Raw genomic sequence first — 15,072 nt, forward strand, 5'->3', positions numbered from 1 at the left:
ATTAAATCAGAGGTCCTCATCACTGACAAATATGCACAATAGTATTTGCGTACTGAAATTGCAGATTAAGTTCTTAATTTATGTACTTCTGTTACTGATTTATGGCAGGAATCATTATTTACTGTCCACTAGTGGATATCAGAAGTAAAGTGCCAACAAAAAGCCTCTAACTAAAGGTGGGAATACACTACATAAATTTTGTCCAGATTTTTGCCAACATATGTAGTCTGGACAGAGTGAGCATTATATGCCAAAAGTCAGAGCCAATCTGCAGATTTCCACCAGTTGGAGACAGATTTCAAGAAAAGTCACTGTATACAGGTATGACGGACACAGACTACAGTGTTTTAGTATCAGACTATAATTCCATCTGGTCAGAGGATATCACATATGTTTGATATTCTTTGCATTTATTAAAACACAATTTGTTTTAATTTTTTCATGCATCTTTAATAATTGTGTTCAGAATGACTTGAAAATAAGGTAGTGTGTGATCCTCACTTGTTTAATGAATGATGCTTGTTTTTTCTCCCATTTAACAATTACAAAGTTGGCAAGTGTATGTGGCCTATTGTTTCAAAACCTGACAAGATTTGAACGTTTGCATTAATGCATGACTCATTAAGGGACAAAAAAGGGAACACACTAGCAAGATAATTCTTGTGATATTAAGGCCCAGAAACAGCGTTATAAATATACTGTAATTCACCAAAAATAAAAATACTGTCACCCAAAACCCAACTGTAAAAAAAAAAAAAAAAAAAAAAAAAACTAACTTTTTTCTTTTTTAAGAAGAAGAAGAACATCTTAGTCACTCTCTACAAAATTATTTTAAAAGAATGAAAATTTGGGTCTCAATCTCCATAAAAATAATACAAATACATAATATAAGGTATTTCAGAAATGTGGTCATATAACTTGTGCTCTGTATTACAAACTTTAAGCACTAGAGATGTATATCATCAGTAAATAACACCTTGACATTTGTAGGCCTACTTTTATTGTTCTGGTGTCAACTGAATAAACACAAAATTAGGCACAAAAGCCAGACATGAAGACACAAGGACCCAGCATTTTAAACAACATAACAGGAACTACACACAAACATCTTAAAAATCCAAACTCACTTGGGATAATAAAAAAATAAAAATAAAACAATTGGAACATGTTTGTAACACAACCGCAGCATCACAAATCACAGGCACAGTTCAAAAGGACATGTGAGACCCACACTAACTCAAAACCAAGGTTGCCTCTAGGTCCATCTGGGGTCTATTTAACAACAAAATGCAGAATGTGTGTTTCATATTTACACTGTCAAGTTGTTTCTCATGTCCTCCTGTCACCCTGAGCCTGTTCTGGGGATATTGAATGACTTTGTTCTTTGCCTCTTAAAATGAATATTTGAATGTAAATGTATAATTTGAGGCTAGCTTGTTTGATAGTTTGCTATGGGAGTACCTGGTTAAATAAAAAGTACATCTGAAATGCATTGGTGGATGTGTCTGAGGCTCAAATTAAAATTGGGGAAATGGTTTAAATATGTAAAATACCGTCAAAAACTAAAAGATTCCAAAATAGGGTTTGGGGTGAGGGTGAAATCTGTAAATAAGTTTATTTTATGTTTATTTTTGTCTCTTATATGAGATCAAATCTAAAAGCAGAATACTGCATTATTTTCAGCGTAGGATCGGATGTGTCAGAGTTTCCAGGCAGACGCAGAAAACCCAGAGAGTAGAGATGCATCGATTCACTGGAAGAAAGAGTGGAAAGACAAGGTCAGATGAGTTGAGAGAGACAGACAAATGAAAGCAGGTAAGTATGACGTAGGCATACATGAGAAAGAGAAATTTACTATAAAAAAAACTGGTAGCTGTGTTTACCAGAAATTCACTGTTAAAAAAAACACTGTGACAAAGTTTCTGGTATTAGAAGATGGCATGGTGGTACATTATTAATTCAATTCAAGTTTATTTGTACAGCGCTTTTTACAATACAAATCATCACAAAGCAACTTTATGAAAATTTAATTTCTACAATACTTAGTAGTAGCTTATAAGTGGTGACTGTCAGTTTATGTGCGTAAGACAGGATTTTTCTGAAAAATTAATACAAGACGTAGTCAATCAGACGATGAACATTATTAACAGCAATTATTATAATATGCAATCACACTTGTAGCAATATTTTAGTTCTTAATATCTTAGTTCTGTTTGAAGTTTCAGGGTTAGCATCATCTGGGGTCCTCTGAGGGGTCATTTTAAAACTTATAATAACTATATTAAAGTTCTAGTATCCCAAGCTACTTTGCCGACATAAAATATATATATATATGTGTGTGTGTGTGTGTGTGTGTGTGTGTGTATGTGTGTGTTATAAGATAGCTTAAAGTTAACCCATAAAACCATTTTTACAGGGATTTTCTGGGGTAGAGATGATACTTTGATAATAATGATAATAAATCAATGACACTTAAAATTGAAAGAGAACCGATAAATAATGAATGTTACAGTAGTTAATGATTCATTTCCATAAAGAAAATGAGAGGAATATCAAATATCAACTGGGTAATTTGAGAAAGATAAACAGACCTAAAAGTTTTTATCGAAAATCGTTTGACTGTTGATCACCAGCATCAAACTATTTCAACATGTGAAGCCACAATACCTGCTAAACTTGAAAACCTTATCTTGAGAACTTTATCTAAATTCTGTTTATAAGTTACTTATAAAAACATCAGCGAAGTGTGAGATCATTTACAGTATTTGTATGTTCTCTCAGAGGGGAAAACCCTGCTCCAGACTGTTTATATATGTCCGTTCATCTGAATGCACACGTTTTAGCTTGTTTCCTGGTAAATGAGAATTACGCACTGATATAATTTTTTTTTTTTTTTTTTTTTTTTTTTTTATGTGGCGAAATCCAGAAACCTCCTCACTTCGGGAAACCAAGAACATTTGTGACCTGCTAATTAATGACAGACACATTCCTGTACCTCAAAACAGATGGAGGAGAGAAGAAACAGATGAGGGAGAAATGACTATATTCTTGTGGATCCCTTTCAGTTTTGCTGTAAGACTGTGAGTTTCAGTAGTACGATATCTAAGACAGGAACAAATGAACTAAAATCCTTCTCAGGGTTAATGCTAATCAAATTAGTATTAGTATTTTCGTATTATAGAAATGATTACATATTATAACTAATTTTATCATTTATAATATACATTATTAGAAAACAATTAATATAAATGTCCCAAACTCTACTGTCCAATAATAAAATACCTCAAACAAATGAATAATAATAATAACATAAAATGAATAGATTAAATAATAACTGATAGCTGAGTAACGACACAAGTAAATATTTAATATTGCCAGTATGTCAGAACACATGATGTTTGAATGTATCATCATTGTTTGCTTCTTTTCATTTAGCCAGCATATGCTCTCGTTTAGATCCCTGTCGGATCCCCTGCCTTACAAACATCTGTGAGAGAAATCGAAAGGTTGTAACTGAAGTGACTCTGACTCTGAAACATAAGGAGAACACAATTCCACAGAAGAGTCAATGCCTCAGAAGACAAACAACACACACTCAGTGACTCAGTATCTCACAGCTATTTGTAGACTCACGACGCAAAACCTAATGACCGTCTAAAAATCAAAGAAGATTGTTGCTGAAATTATGAGCCAAGACTGATCCAGGAACAATGTCCATTTGGGCAAATCATTTTTAAATGTTGTGTCTACACCAGCTGAGGCCATGTTGTTAACCAAAGAGAACATTTCTCCTCTTAAAAGTATATCTTGTGCCAGACCTTCTCCTGGAGGGCCACTTTTCTGCAGACTTTAGCTCCAGCCCAAATTAAACACACCTGAAGCTGAGCTAATCTCAGAAACATTGCTAGAAACATCTGGGCAAGTGTGTTGGAGCTACAATCTACAGGACGTTGGCCCTCTAGGAAGAAACCTTGCTCTAAAAACTTCTACTTGAGGTAAAAATAAAAAAAATAAAAAATCCAACCTTAAACTCGATTCACAGATTTTTGCAAATAATTGTTTATAATGATTTAAAATATTTTTTCTATTTTAATAGATTTTAAAATGTATTCCTCTGATGGCAAAAAGCTGCATTCAGACATGTTTTACTATTGAAAACCTTTTTTTTTTTTTAAGAAGAAGAAGAAGATACGAGTAATTTTGGTATAAATAGCAGTTTAAACAGGAGACAATGAACCTATTTTGACATACCCATCAGCTTTGGCATGAAGTCTCTTATTCAAAATTGTTATTGAAACCCTAAATCACATTATTTTTAAGATGAGAGGTTTAGATTTCAGGTCAATCATCTAAAATAGAGATATCAGCATTTGGACAGTAACAGGACCCAAAAGAATCTGACAACTAAGGGAGTCCAAATCTAATCTAACCTAAATTCCTAGCAACTACATTCCAAAGCAGTCATTCAATCCAATTTAGTCTAAAAGAGGGAAGAATCCAAATGCCAGGTCCTTTGTCTCTAGCGTGAGACTGGTTCAACTGGATAATACGCACGTTAGGTTTTCCAGTACATTTTTATTTTGGTCAGAACTAAACAGGTTGCTCATTTTCCCCCTGCTTAATGTCCTAAAAGTCACTCGTCTAGGTTAACTGTTAAACATGACAAGAGTCAGAAGTTTTTGAAGTAAATGAGCATCCCTGAACAAAATTCGTTGTCAGTGTTCAAATTAAACCCGAGCCCCTCCCAAACGCCTTGACTTAAGGGGAGGACACACAAGCATGCACAGAGGAAGCCAGTTTTGTTTCTGTAACCTTTGGCTCCCGGAGCCCATCAATAAGCTCCCAGCAGCACTGAGAGAGCGAGGGTGGGCTGCCATCCATCTTCATTGGAGGAGAGGAGAACGGGCGCTCGCTGTCTCTTCCCTCTTCCCTTATCACTCCATCTTCGCCCACACTCTCACTTCACTTTCACTTACAACCTTTTGTCTTGTCAGTTCTCTCTCTTTTAACAATCGGGTTGTCTCCTGTGAATCTCGATATTGATGTACAGGAAATCAAATATACATATTGTCAGGTTGAGATTTTCCCCTCAACTAAAATTAACCGAATATACCAATATACTTCATTAAAATATGATGCTCAAGATGATCAGTGTTAAAAACAGACTATGGCATTTTTCAGGATTATTTAATGAAAATAAGGTTAAAAAGAACAGCATTTTCGAATTTGAAATTTTTGTAGCATTTTAAATGTCTTTAGTGTCAGTTTTTGATTTAATGCAACCTTGCTGAATTAAAGTATTAATTTATTTAAAAAAAAAAAAATAATAATAATAATAATTCTTACTGACCAAAACTTTTGAATGCTGTATATACACGTTACATGCAAATCAATACAACAATATATAAACATGTTTTTCTCCAATCTTAAATGTCATTACATCAAATCCAGTGGAACAGGCAACAACAGGTTTTGATGTACCTCTTTACAACTCCCTAATTAAAAGTGTAGACATTTTTTTTTTTACACATTGCTTATTTAATACACATTTTTGAGTCTGATTTTCACCCTAGGGTTCAGCAATCCCAATGCAAAAATAAGTATGCAGTCAACATCAGATACAGCTTTGATCAGTTTGCCAAGTGATTGTTGGTCACTGTTCTGCTAGTGAACAGATAAACTGTGGCATAAAGAGAAAGACTCAGACTGAGATTAGTTCACAGATCTCCATATTTCCATAATCAGTCAGATATGAAGCCGTGGCAGACACTATGCAAACTCTTCTTCCCTCTTCTGCTTTTTCATCTGACCCATTTGCAAACACACTCACAGATTTGAACAATAACTTATATAAAGGCATATAAACATGCAGGTTATTTTTAACTCTCTTCCGTAAGAGACAAAGATCAATGGTTGACATGCTATCTGTCTCCGCCATCGCTGGCAATCTGATTTCGTCAGTTTCAATTCTTTTTCTTTTCTGTTCTGGGCAAATGTTTATTCTATGCTCCTCTGCACGCAATGTTGTCTCTCTGGATATTGAGACAGTAATGAGATCGTGACCTCACTTGTCCTCCGCTGCTCGGGACACACGAAACACAGCCATTTTTAATAGATACTTTCAATGTCTTTGCTAATGGAGGAGTTAGTAAAACTCTATAGTATCACGATCAGATAGCAAAAATGCTGAATGACATTGCACCTCCATTTATCTTTGGTTGCCCATCAAGGTTTTAACATTTTGACCATATTCTAAGACGATACTGAACTGTCCAGAGTGATGCAAACACATGGTCTGCCTCATGAAATGTTTGGATACCTAACAGACGCAAGCATATACAGTATGATATTCCCACATGTTTGCTAATAGCATGATCTCTTGACATGTTCTGAAAAACAAAGCAAAAAACCCTGAAATTGCTGACAATTGTTTTGTGGAAAATAAAATTATGGGCAACATTTTTAATTTATGGGTATTTATACTTTACATCAATCAAGCTACAAACTTGGACTTCTCAGAATCTAAATATACTAGCTATATACAGTGCTAACAACGCTCAATGTTATAATTATTAAATGCACATTTAGTTCATTAGTATTTCCCAGTACTTGCATATAAATGTAAAATGTGATTTAAAAAAAGATTTCTATTTCAAGAGGTATATCTGTTTCTGGAAGATCATCAGTCTTCTTTTTTGTAATTGCCTGTTAGAGGACACAGGACAATCTTTTTATATTGCTAAAATCAACATGTACAGTAAGTGTGAAGACTGATTTTGATCTCTGTTGTCACTTTCCTTCTCTCGAACACTTGCACAAAACTCTTCAACCAGACATATGATGTATGAAACAATGCACTGTAATAAAGTTAATGCAACCCTGTCGGGAAAAATTCTTACTGTCCATCAACTTTTTGAATGCAGGTACATGTACTGTAGTTTTGTACCATGCCTGTTATTTTTTTGTCAGGCTTGGTCAAGTCATCATGAACTCATACTGGATGTGAAGTCACCATTGTCTGTGAACGTCTAGCATAAAATTACAGCCTAATGAAGTGTTGCAGAAAACTTTCCAGGCGACTGCATCACCAAATTCCCTCACCATGGGTTATATGACAAAAGTATAAATCATTCAAACAAGTCCTTTATCTTGGGCAGTAAGGAGAAACAATTAATCTTCAGTTTTACATTTGGCTCAAAAGGACCGTAACTGCAAGAACTTCCGAATTTCGCCATCGGTCCTGGGGCGTGAGGGAGGGAGACGGGCAGTGAGATGGGCAGTAGGAGGCAGGATTCATCATCCGGTTTGAAGCTGGCACTGCTCGGTTCCTGAACCCCAACAAAAAGCCTGTCGCGCTCAAGTGAGCCCCAAAAGATTTGTTTTGCCCGTCTCTCCCAAAACATGTGGGAGACCAACAGACCCGGAGGGCCACGGTGTCTCGTCTGAGAGAATGAAGAAGCGGAAAAGGAAAATGTTTTTGTGGTGTGGTCCCAGCTCAGTAATGTTCTCCACACACAGACATAAATGGTGGTGGCAGGGGGCATCTCTCACTGCATGATGGGACAGTGATTGCACAAAATTGGTTAAGGCAGGTTTTGTGTCACAATGAAAAGGCAGAAGATGGAGTAAGATAAGTGTGTGAGGAAGGAGGAAAGCGTTGTGTACATCAAGTGGCTCTAGGTCATCTAAGGTCTCATCAAAAAGTCACTGACCACCATAATGCTCATCGCAATGCTTTCATATTTCATATATCAGGCATACTATGACACTATTTGACTGAGAATGAATTCATTCAATCACAGAAAAACTGGTAAGATGCAAGTATAAATCATTTAGTCCACAAAGTATGTATACATTCATACTGTACCTTGTTGCAAAAGTTCCATCTCTGTTAAGGCAAACTTAACCGACCCAAACTTTTTAAGGCTATCAGAGCCACTGACCTGTGGTTAGTGCACATCTGGACAGGTGTCATTATTTTTAACTAAAACTTAAAGAAAGAAAGAAAAAAAAGATAAGATATATATAATCACAAAGTCAAAATCACAAAGAAATATTACAAATTAAAATGAAAATGTTAAAAAAGAATAACATTTAAATTTAAAATGATAACGAATACTATAATAGCATCCGAATATTAAAATAAATAAATCTAATGACCTGTTCCCCAAAAAAACGAAAGTTAAATGCTGTTAAAATTACAATTCAGATGCAAAAAAAATGTAATAAATACATTTATTACTTATTTGTTGGCATTTGCTGAATTTATTAGTATTGTAATATTCATTAGTGCTTTAATATAACAATCTGTACAGTGCATCTCTCTCTGTAGTTATTATTGTGCTCTACAATCCGAGCTGTCTGCTAAGGCTGAATGTTCTCATGCGTGCTGGCTTTTACACGCTAACTCATGTCCATTCCCTGCTCATACGTCCAAGACCGGGTGTTGTGCAGGGGAGAAAAAACAAAAAAAAAAGTCAAGGCACAGACAGGAAGAGCTGAATCCAAAACATATTTTGACATGGCGCACGTTCTGTCCCTAAAAATGAGGAATTCCCTTTATAGTTTTATGGTTTTGTATCCATTGTAAGGAACAGGCTTCAAACATACATCTTTTGTACCAGTAAAAATAGAAAAGAAAGAAAAAGAAAACTCCCTTTAAACACAATACTCTCCTAAAAACTCTCAGTTCAGTTTGAAAATAAATTTGTAATATTGCACCCTCATTCCAATCAGAGAAAATATGGGAAGATTACACTGCGTAAACACTAAAAGCTATTTATATTAGTTTTAATGTACAGTGGTGTACATAAACTCACATGACTGTAAATGAAAATAAATGTGCTGACATCATTAGCCTGCTCTTGTAATTCTCTTAATCTCTATGCCATTATAATAGGTTTCCCTTCCCTTACACATCCTCAAGTCTGTTTTGGCATTGAATGCTGGCTGATATATTTGCAATTAATGAATACAAGAGACCAAAGCCTCTATTTTGCATATTTAAAAAATAAAAAAATCTTAACCTAGTCATTTTCATGACAACAGTAAACTAATCTTCTCCAAAACTGCCACACAGATGTTTTCTTTAAGGTATTAAGCTATAAGCTAAGTCTTGGCTGTAACAGACTAAAGCTGAAATATGTCTAGTATACAATTACTACACATAAAAAATTAATAAGAGCAGTAACCAGATTCCCTGTATTGAGAACTCAGTAAAACTTCACTTATAATCAGCTCTCAAATGAACCCTTGACACATCTGTGAGAATATTCATTTGTATTCTCACACATATTAAATAGATAGTTCATCAAATCATCATTCTGTCATCATTTATCCACGTTGCTGCAAAACTGGATGACTTTTTCTTCTGTAAAACACAAAAGAAAATACATCAAAAAAATAAAAATAAAAAAAATTGACAAAAGAAATAGAGACATTTCTTAAAATAACGTCTTTTGTGTTCCACAGAAGAAATAAAGTCATACAGGTCTGAAATGAAAGGAGGGTGAGTAAATGATCATGTTTAGGGGAACTATCCCTTTTAATTTGAGATGTTAGAAATTTTGATATTTTTTGTCTAGTTAGTGTTCCAATTTTCCTTTAACTTTTCAGCACTTTAAGTAAAATCCAAAATTACAGTGTAACTGTAGATGTCAAATTCAAAAATTAGAAAATTATTATTTTAAAGTATTGTCCATTCAAAAAATGATAAGTCCTTTTGACACTCATTACAAGACAATAACAGGCAACCAAAACCTGTTTTAAAGAACAATATGTGATTTGTGTTGTCCTTAATCTGTTCAGGTAGTTACATAGGAAGACATGGATATCACACAGGCACAGGATGGTTTAGCAGGCGCACCTTTCAGAGAGGTGCGTCTGTATATGTGCATGATAGTGCGAGTGTTGGTGTAGGAAAAAAAACTAAACATCCAACTAATGGAGGTGTGCAAGCGAAGTCCACGCAGTCTGGTGGCAACTCATCAGGACGTGGGGCTGTGTGCTGATGCGATGGCTTTCTCAGGCCTGGTTGCTGGCGATGAGGTTTCTCAGCTGCTTGACCACAGTGTCTATGAGCTTTTGCTTGTCCCGTTCATTTTTACGGAACTGAGCAAACACGTTGTTCTTGCGGCTGTTGTCCTTCATCCTGCACACAATGAATCAAGCATATGAGATCATTAAACAAGTATGAAACAAGGGGGGCACTTAATCTAATGTCATGACGGTCACAGGGTGCTGCACCACTAAAGAGCTTGAGGAAGGGCACAGACTTTAACGGAGACTACCACTGTGTGGTTAAGAAATGAGCTCCATATGGTGTGCCATGCAGGGGTCTTGGAGCAGTCCTGCACAGAGGTTCTAATGAACTTGCTCACTTCCCTGCCACTCGTTGTGCCAAATGCTTCTTCTCAGTAGCCTGGAGATCACTGAGCCAATGTCTGCACATTCCTCTCATTCACAACCAGACAAATCATGGCCAAGCTCTCAGAGTGTGACAAAATACTGAAGTGGCCCATCATCAAGGCATTGAAAAAAAAACAACACATTAGTCTGTAGTCCTCGGCCTGAAAATTTAAATGGAGCATATTATAGAAAATAGTCTTTTCCTTGCTCATTTCAAACTGACTGAGATTTTTAAGCTAATTGTCAACAAAAACTGTATTTTTTTTTTTTTTTTACAGATTTTAAAAAAAGTATCTTATCCTTACCAAGTCTTCATTTATTTGATCACTGCAAAATGGTAATATTGCTAAATATTATTCTTTAATACTGCAAAATAAATCTTTTGTAACATCTTTCGTAATATAAATCTTTATTTAACATTGTTCTACTATCTCTTTTGACCAAATTAATGTGTTCTTTCTGAATAAAAGTATTAATAAAGTATTAAAAACATTCTGATCCTAAACTGTGCATATATAATTTTTTTAATGTACACTAGCATAAAAAAAGAAGAAAGAAAAAGAAAAAGGAAGAATTGGGCAAAACTAAACTTTGTTGCAAGAAAAAATTAGATAAACATTCACAAATTCAGGGAAATCATAAAATACTACAAAGTCTAGCGAAAACACAATTCAAGTTACAAATATTGTAAAAGAGAGTGTCAATCTGTTACGGAAGCAATTTCATTATCACCACCAGGAACCAATCCACTCGCTCTACTTCTATCAACTCTTCCTGTGTGTCTTACTCGCTAGAAGTATTAGACAAGATAGGCATCGCCACGGATGCATGACTGTACTGCATTAGTGATATGCATCCCTGCTTTATTACAGAGAGCCGCATGTGATTAGCATGGTGATAAGAACCACCACCACCTAGTGCAGAATTTGTGCTTTGCTGAACATAAGAGCTTGTGACTTGCTTCTGGAGTTCAACAAACAAGATTGAGGTGGACAGAGTATTTGAAAAGTGATGCTCAACTGGTTCTGCTCCAGGCAAGGATTTTCATCGGAATTAGCTACCGACCCGAAACAGAAGCAAAATTGTTTACTGTAAACTAAAATTATGAACACAACACAGACCTGTCTTTATAGTTTGAGAGTATGTGTTTCTTGAATTTTGATGGTTTAATGCTCTTGGTTGGCTATAATTCATTGCACAAAACATACTGTGGTTGGCACAAACAATGTTTAATCTCGCTGCAAATGGATTTTCGTATTTGCTTCTACCTTGTGAAGATGAGGACACAGGCCTAATGTGGACAGATGCTAATGGGAAACAGGAGTGCCACTTAAAAATAAAACAAGGCAAACAATTATCAATGTATTCATGTAATGTAATCACTTTTGAAATTGACAAATAAACTGACACTCACAACAGTCATTCATTTTTGTTTAAAAATAATAAAAGAAGTTAAAAACTAAATCGATCAATCATCTTAAATGCAATTCAATTATTTTTATTAAGCATTTCTAAAACTATATCCAAACGATATTCTGTATCCCTCACACCGAAATTAAAGTGCATTTTGTTGTTATCATTTAGCATTTCTCTCCGACAACATGCATCTACATCTGAAAATTATTCAAAGTTCTGTTATGACTGTTATGAGTTTGATGCATTTCTATACAATATTTTTCTTATTCTAAGTTTTTTCTTGTTCTGAATGTTAAAAAATTGGATATGCAACAGTAGCCTTGAAATATTGGATATCCCTGCAATGAGGTGATACACAATCACATCACTGCTGGCCCAACTTCACTTTCTCAGTTTGGCAGCTTACTCCACTTAGAAACAATCAAGATTTTACTGGATGAGTTTTTTAAACAAACTAAAACTCATGTTCTTACATTTAATCTTCCTTTCCCCCCTCTCAGCAACTAAAATCCCTGTCTTTTCAAGTACACTCCAATAAAAGAAAGCTTTTCTCCTCAACGAGCCAATCGTGCTCTGATTCCAGACACACACACACAAACAGTATTCTTGTTTAGTGGTGTGCTAACCCTCGCCAGGCTTAATAATACAGATCATTTTCACTCAGACAGAGGGGCAAGAGGGTAAGGCTGGGGTAAGTGCAGCTCTAAAGGGATCAGATGGGGGGGGGGGTGTTAGTGTGTGTGTGTGGTTGTGTAGTGCCAATCCTCTGCTGCTTTATATCGCAGATACATGAGGTCCGCCATAGAAGGGAAGGAGGGAGGGAAAGAAAAAGAGAGTGACGGAGGAAAGCAGAAGTAATCGAAGTCCAGCAAATGCACACATACACAACACTGAGGAATGCATACATTCTGCAAACACGGAAGGAGTTTTGATGACCGCATGCAAAACACTGACATTAACACACTCATGTATATAATTTACAGAAAAATTCATAATGTGAACCAAACCTTACAAACTTAACACACACTGAACATGTGAGTGAATATAAAAGATAAATGTTAAAGGAACACTCCCCTATTTTTAAAAATAGGCTCATTTTGCAACCCCCTAGAGTTAAACGGTTGAGTCAATTTTTTTAGTCTATTTTCAAAAATAGGGGAGTTTTCCTTTAATAAATGTCCTGGTTGTATTTCACCACAAAAAAGCAGAAAAGATAAATAATATATTACTACTATTATTGTGTGTGTGTGTGTGTACACACACACAAACAAACACATACACACACAAACATGATAACTGATAAATATGTTATCATTAATATACACTGGGTAAAGATATAATTTGTTTTAAATGCAAAGTATATTATTAAAGAACATTGTACAGTATTTGTAAGCATCAGTATTGTTATATATAATATCATATATCATCATCATGGTTTCATTATTGTACTTAATTTTTTTTGTATAAAAATGACTTAAGATTTTATATTTCATTTAGAAAATTAGATCTGAATTCTATAAATATGAATCACTGTATCTGGACAGAATGTTTTTCATTACTGTATTACAAGAGTGAGATTTTTTAGATATAATAATGACAATTTAGGTATATGCTGCCATAACTGCCATAAAAATGTCACTATACTAAAACCATAAAAAGGGTTAATCCGCCGCGTCCGAAATCGCATACTTCCATTCTATAAAAAACAGAATGCGAAGCAAGTAGTATGTCCGAATTCTTAGTATTATGTGCCTCAGCTTGTTAAGGCTGCTTTCTACAGACGCTAATGTATTTGTGTTTATGTGTGTGTGTGTGTATGTCTAATCATTCAAGTTTATTAATTGATTTATGCTCCTTTTGTGTATTTTTATTTGTATTCATTTATTACAATAAATTACTTTATATCCGTACATAAAATCAGGCTGTCATTCTGTTTACAGATGTAGCTGCTGTTATTCTGAGGTAGAAAATTAAAAGCTAAATTTATATTTAGTAAAGGATTTACGAGCTGTCAACGAAGGCATGATCTGGGAACAGCTGACCAATGCCTGCTTTGAATTGTTAATTCAAACGATGTAAAAACGCAGACGAAAGCGCTAAGAATAACGAAAAACATCACCGATGTTCGCTCAGTAGATTGGGCTCTTTAAATTTATGCGCTGTTGTGACGACGTATGTCACGTGACAATGTCAACATGGCGGATGTAGTACGTCCAAATTCCAATCATACTACCCACATTCATACTATACAGAACGTACTTTTTAAATGGTCGAGTAGTACATTCAAATTCAAATGTAGTACTCAGTAAGCAGTATGTGATTTCGGAAGCAGCTGATGTTTCTTATCCTTCGTTTTCAGGGTGAAATACTACTTGGACATTTAATGAAATTACTCATGTAAAAGAGCACGCTCATCACATAAAAACCAAATGCAGAGTACTTACGACCGAGAAATCCTGCTTGTGAGTAACAGATGAGAGAAAACAAAAAATGGTTTGCATCTGATCTGATGTCTTAATGTAAGTGCAAGTGGTTTGATGAGTGAGGAGAAGAGCGAGAGACCAGTGTGATACTCACTTCTCTAGGAGGGCAAGAGCCGTGTGAGGATTGACTCTCAGGTACTTGCAGGTGGGTCGGCCGTAGTCAGCCAGGTATGTAGACCAGTCCCACTGAGTGAAGAGATCCAGTAACTAAACAGATGACAGTGGTGGTGCAGGGAAGAAAAGACAAAGAGAGACCATCAAAGATCATTAAACACCATCACTGGCCCTTGTAAGATCAGGCCAGTTCACTTCTCCCAATGTTACATAAGTGAGCAGGGCCCCTTAAATCAGATTATAAAGGAGACACAGGGGGAAAGCAACATGACAAAGCAGGGGATTAGAGGAGAATGGGAGCGAGGTTAAAGAGAGAACAGCCATTTACACTCTTTCACCCGGACCTGACCTGAAAATGGGCCGGTAATGACCCGTGATTGACCCGGCCAGCTACTGACCTTGCTGGAGCCTGGCCAAAAATGCACCCCTCAGCACGGGATCAATAAACAACAGAGCACATTCCTCCCTCCCAACAAACCTACTCGCACAAACACACACATTTAGATCCAGTGCTGGTAATGCAAACAAACACAATCAATCATGACATCAAACTTACAAGCAGAAAAAAGGGAAATTACCTCACAAAAGTCATAAAGAGACATCAAGGGATGCAAAAAAAAAAAAATTCATCCTACCAGTGTGTACATGGGGA

At 35.6% G+C, this 15,072-nt stretch overlaps 1 protein-coding gene across 6 annotated transcripts in view; it reads right to left on the reverse strand.

The window, feature by feature from the left end:
• Window positions 1-8,249: 8,249 nt before the first annotated feature.
• Window positions 8,250-15,072, reverse strand: part of LOC113052084 (exocyst complex component 6B-like) — an 84,915-nt gene continuing 78,092 nt past the window's right edge. For 2 of the 6 annotated variants that reach the window (XM_026216399.1, XM_026216397.1), the window contains 3 exons: window positions 14,401-14,513; window positions 14,268-14,279; window positions 8,250-10,150 (listed from right to left, as the gene is read on the reverse strand). In XM_026216399.1, coding sequence (XP_026072184.1) covers window positions 10,024-10,150; window positions 14,268-14,279; window positions 14,401-14,513 — 252 coding nt within the window. In that variant the 3' untranslated portion in view covers window positions 8,250-10,023. The remainder of the gene's footprint in view (window positions 10,151-14,267; window positions 14,280-14,400; window positions 14,514-15,072) is intronic. The other 4 variants (XM_026216400.1, XM_026216398.1, XR_003276980.1 and 1 more) reach the window with 3 other exon arrangements.

The sequence above is a fragment of the Carassius auratus genome, chromosome 32, assembly GCF_003368295.1.
Source record: "Carassius auratus strain Wakin chromosome 32, ASM336829v1, whole genome shotgun sequence".
In the NCBI taxonomy this organism is placed as follows: domain Eukaryota; kingdom Metazoa; phylum Chordata; class Actinopteri; order Cypriniformes; family Cyprinidae; genus Carassius; species Carassius auratus.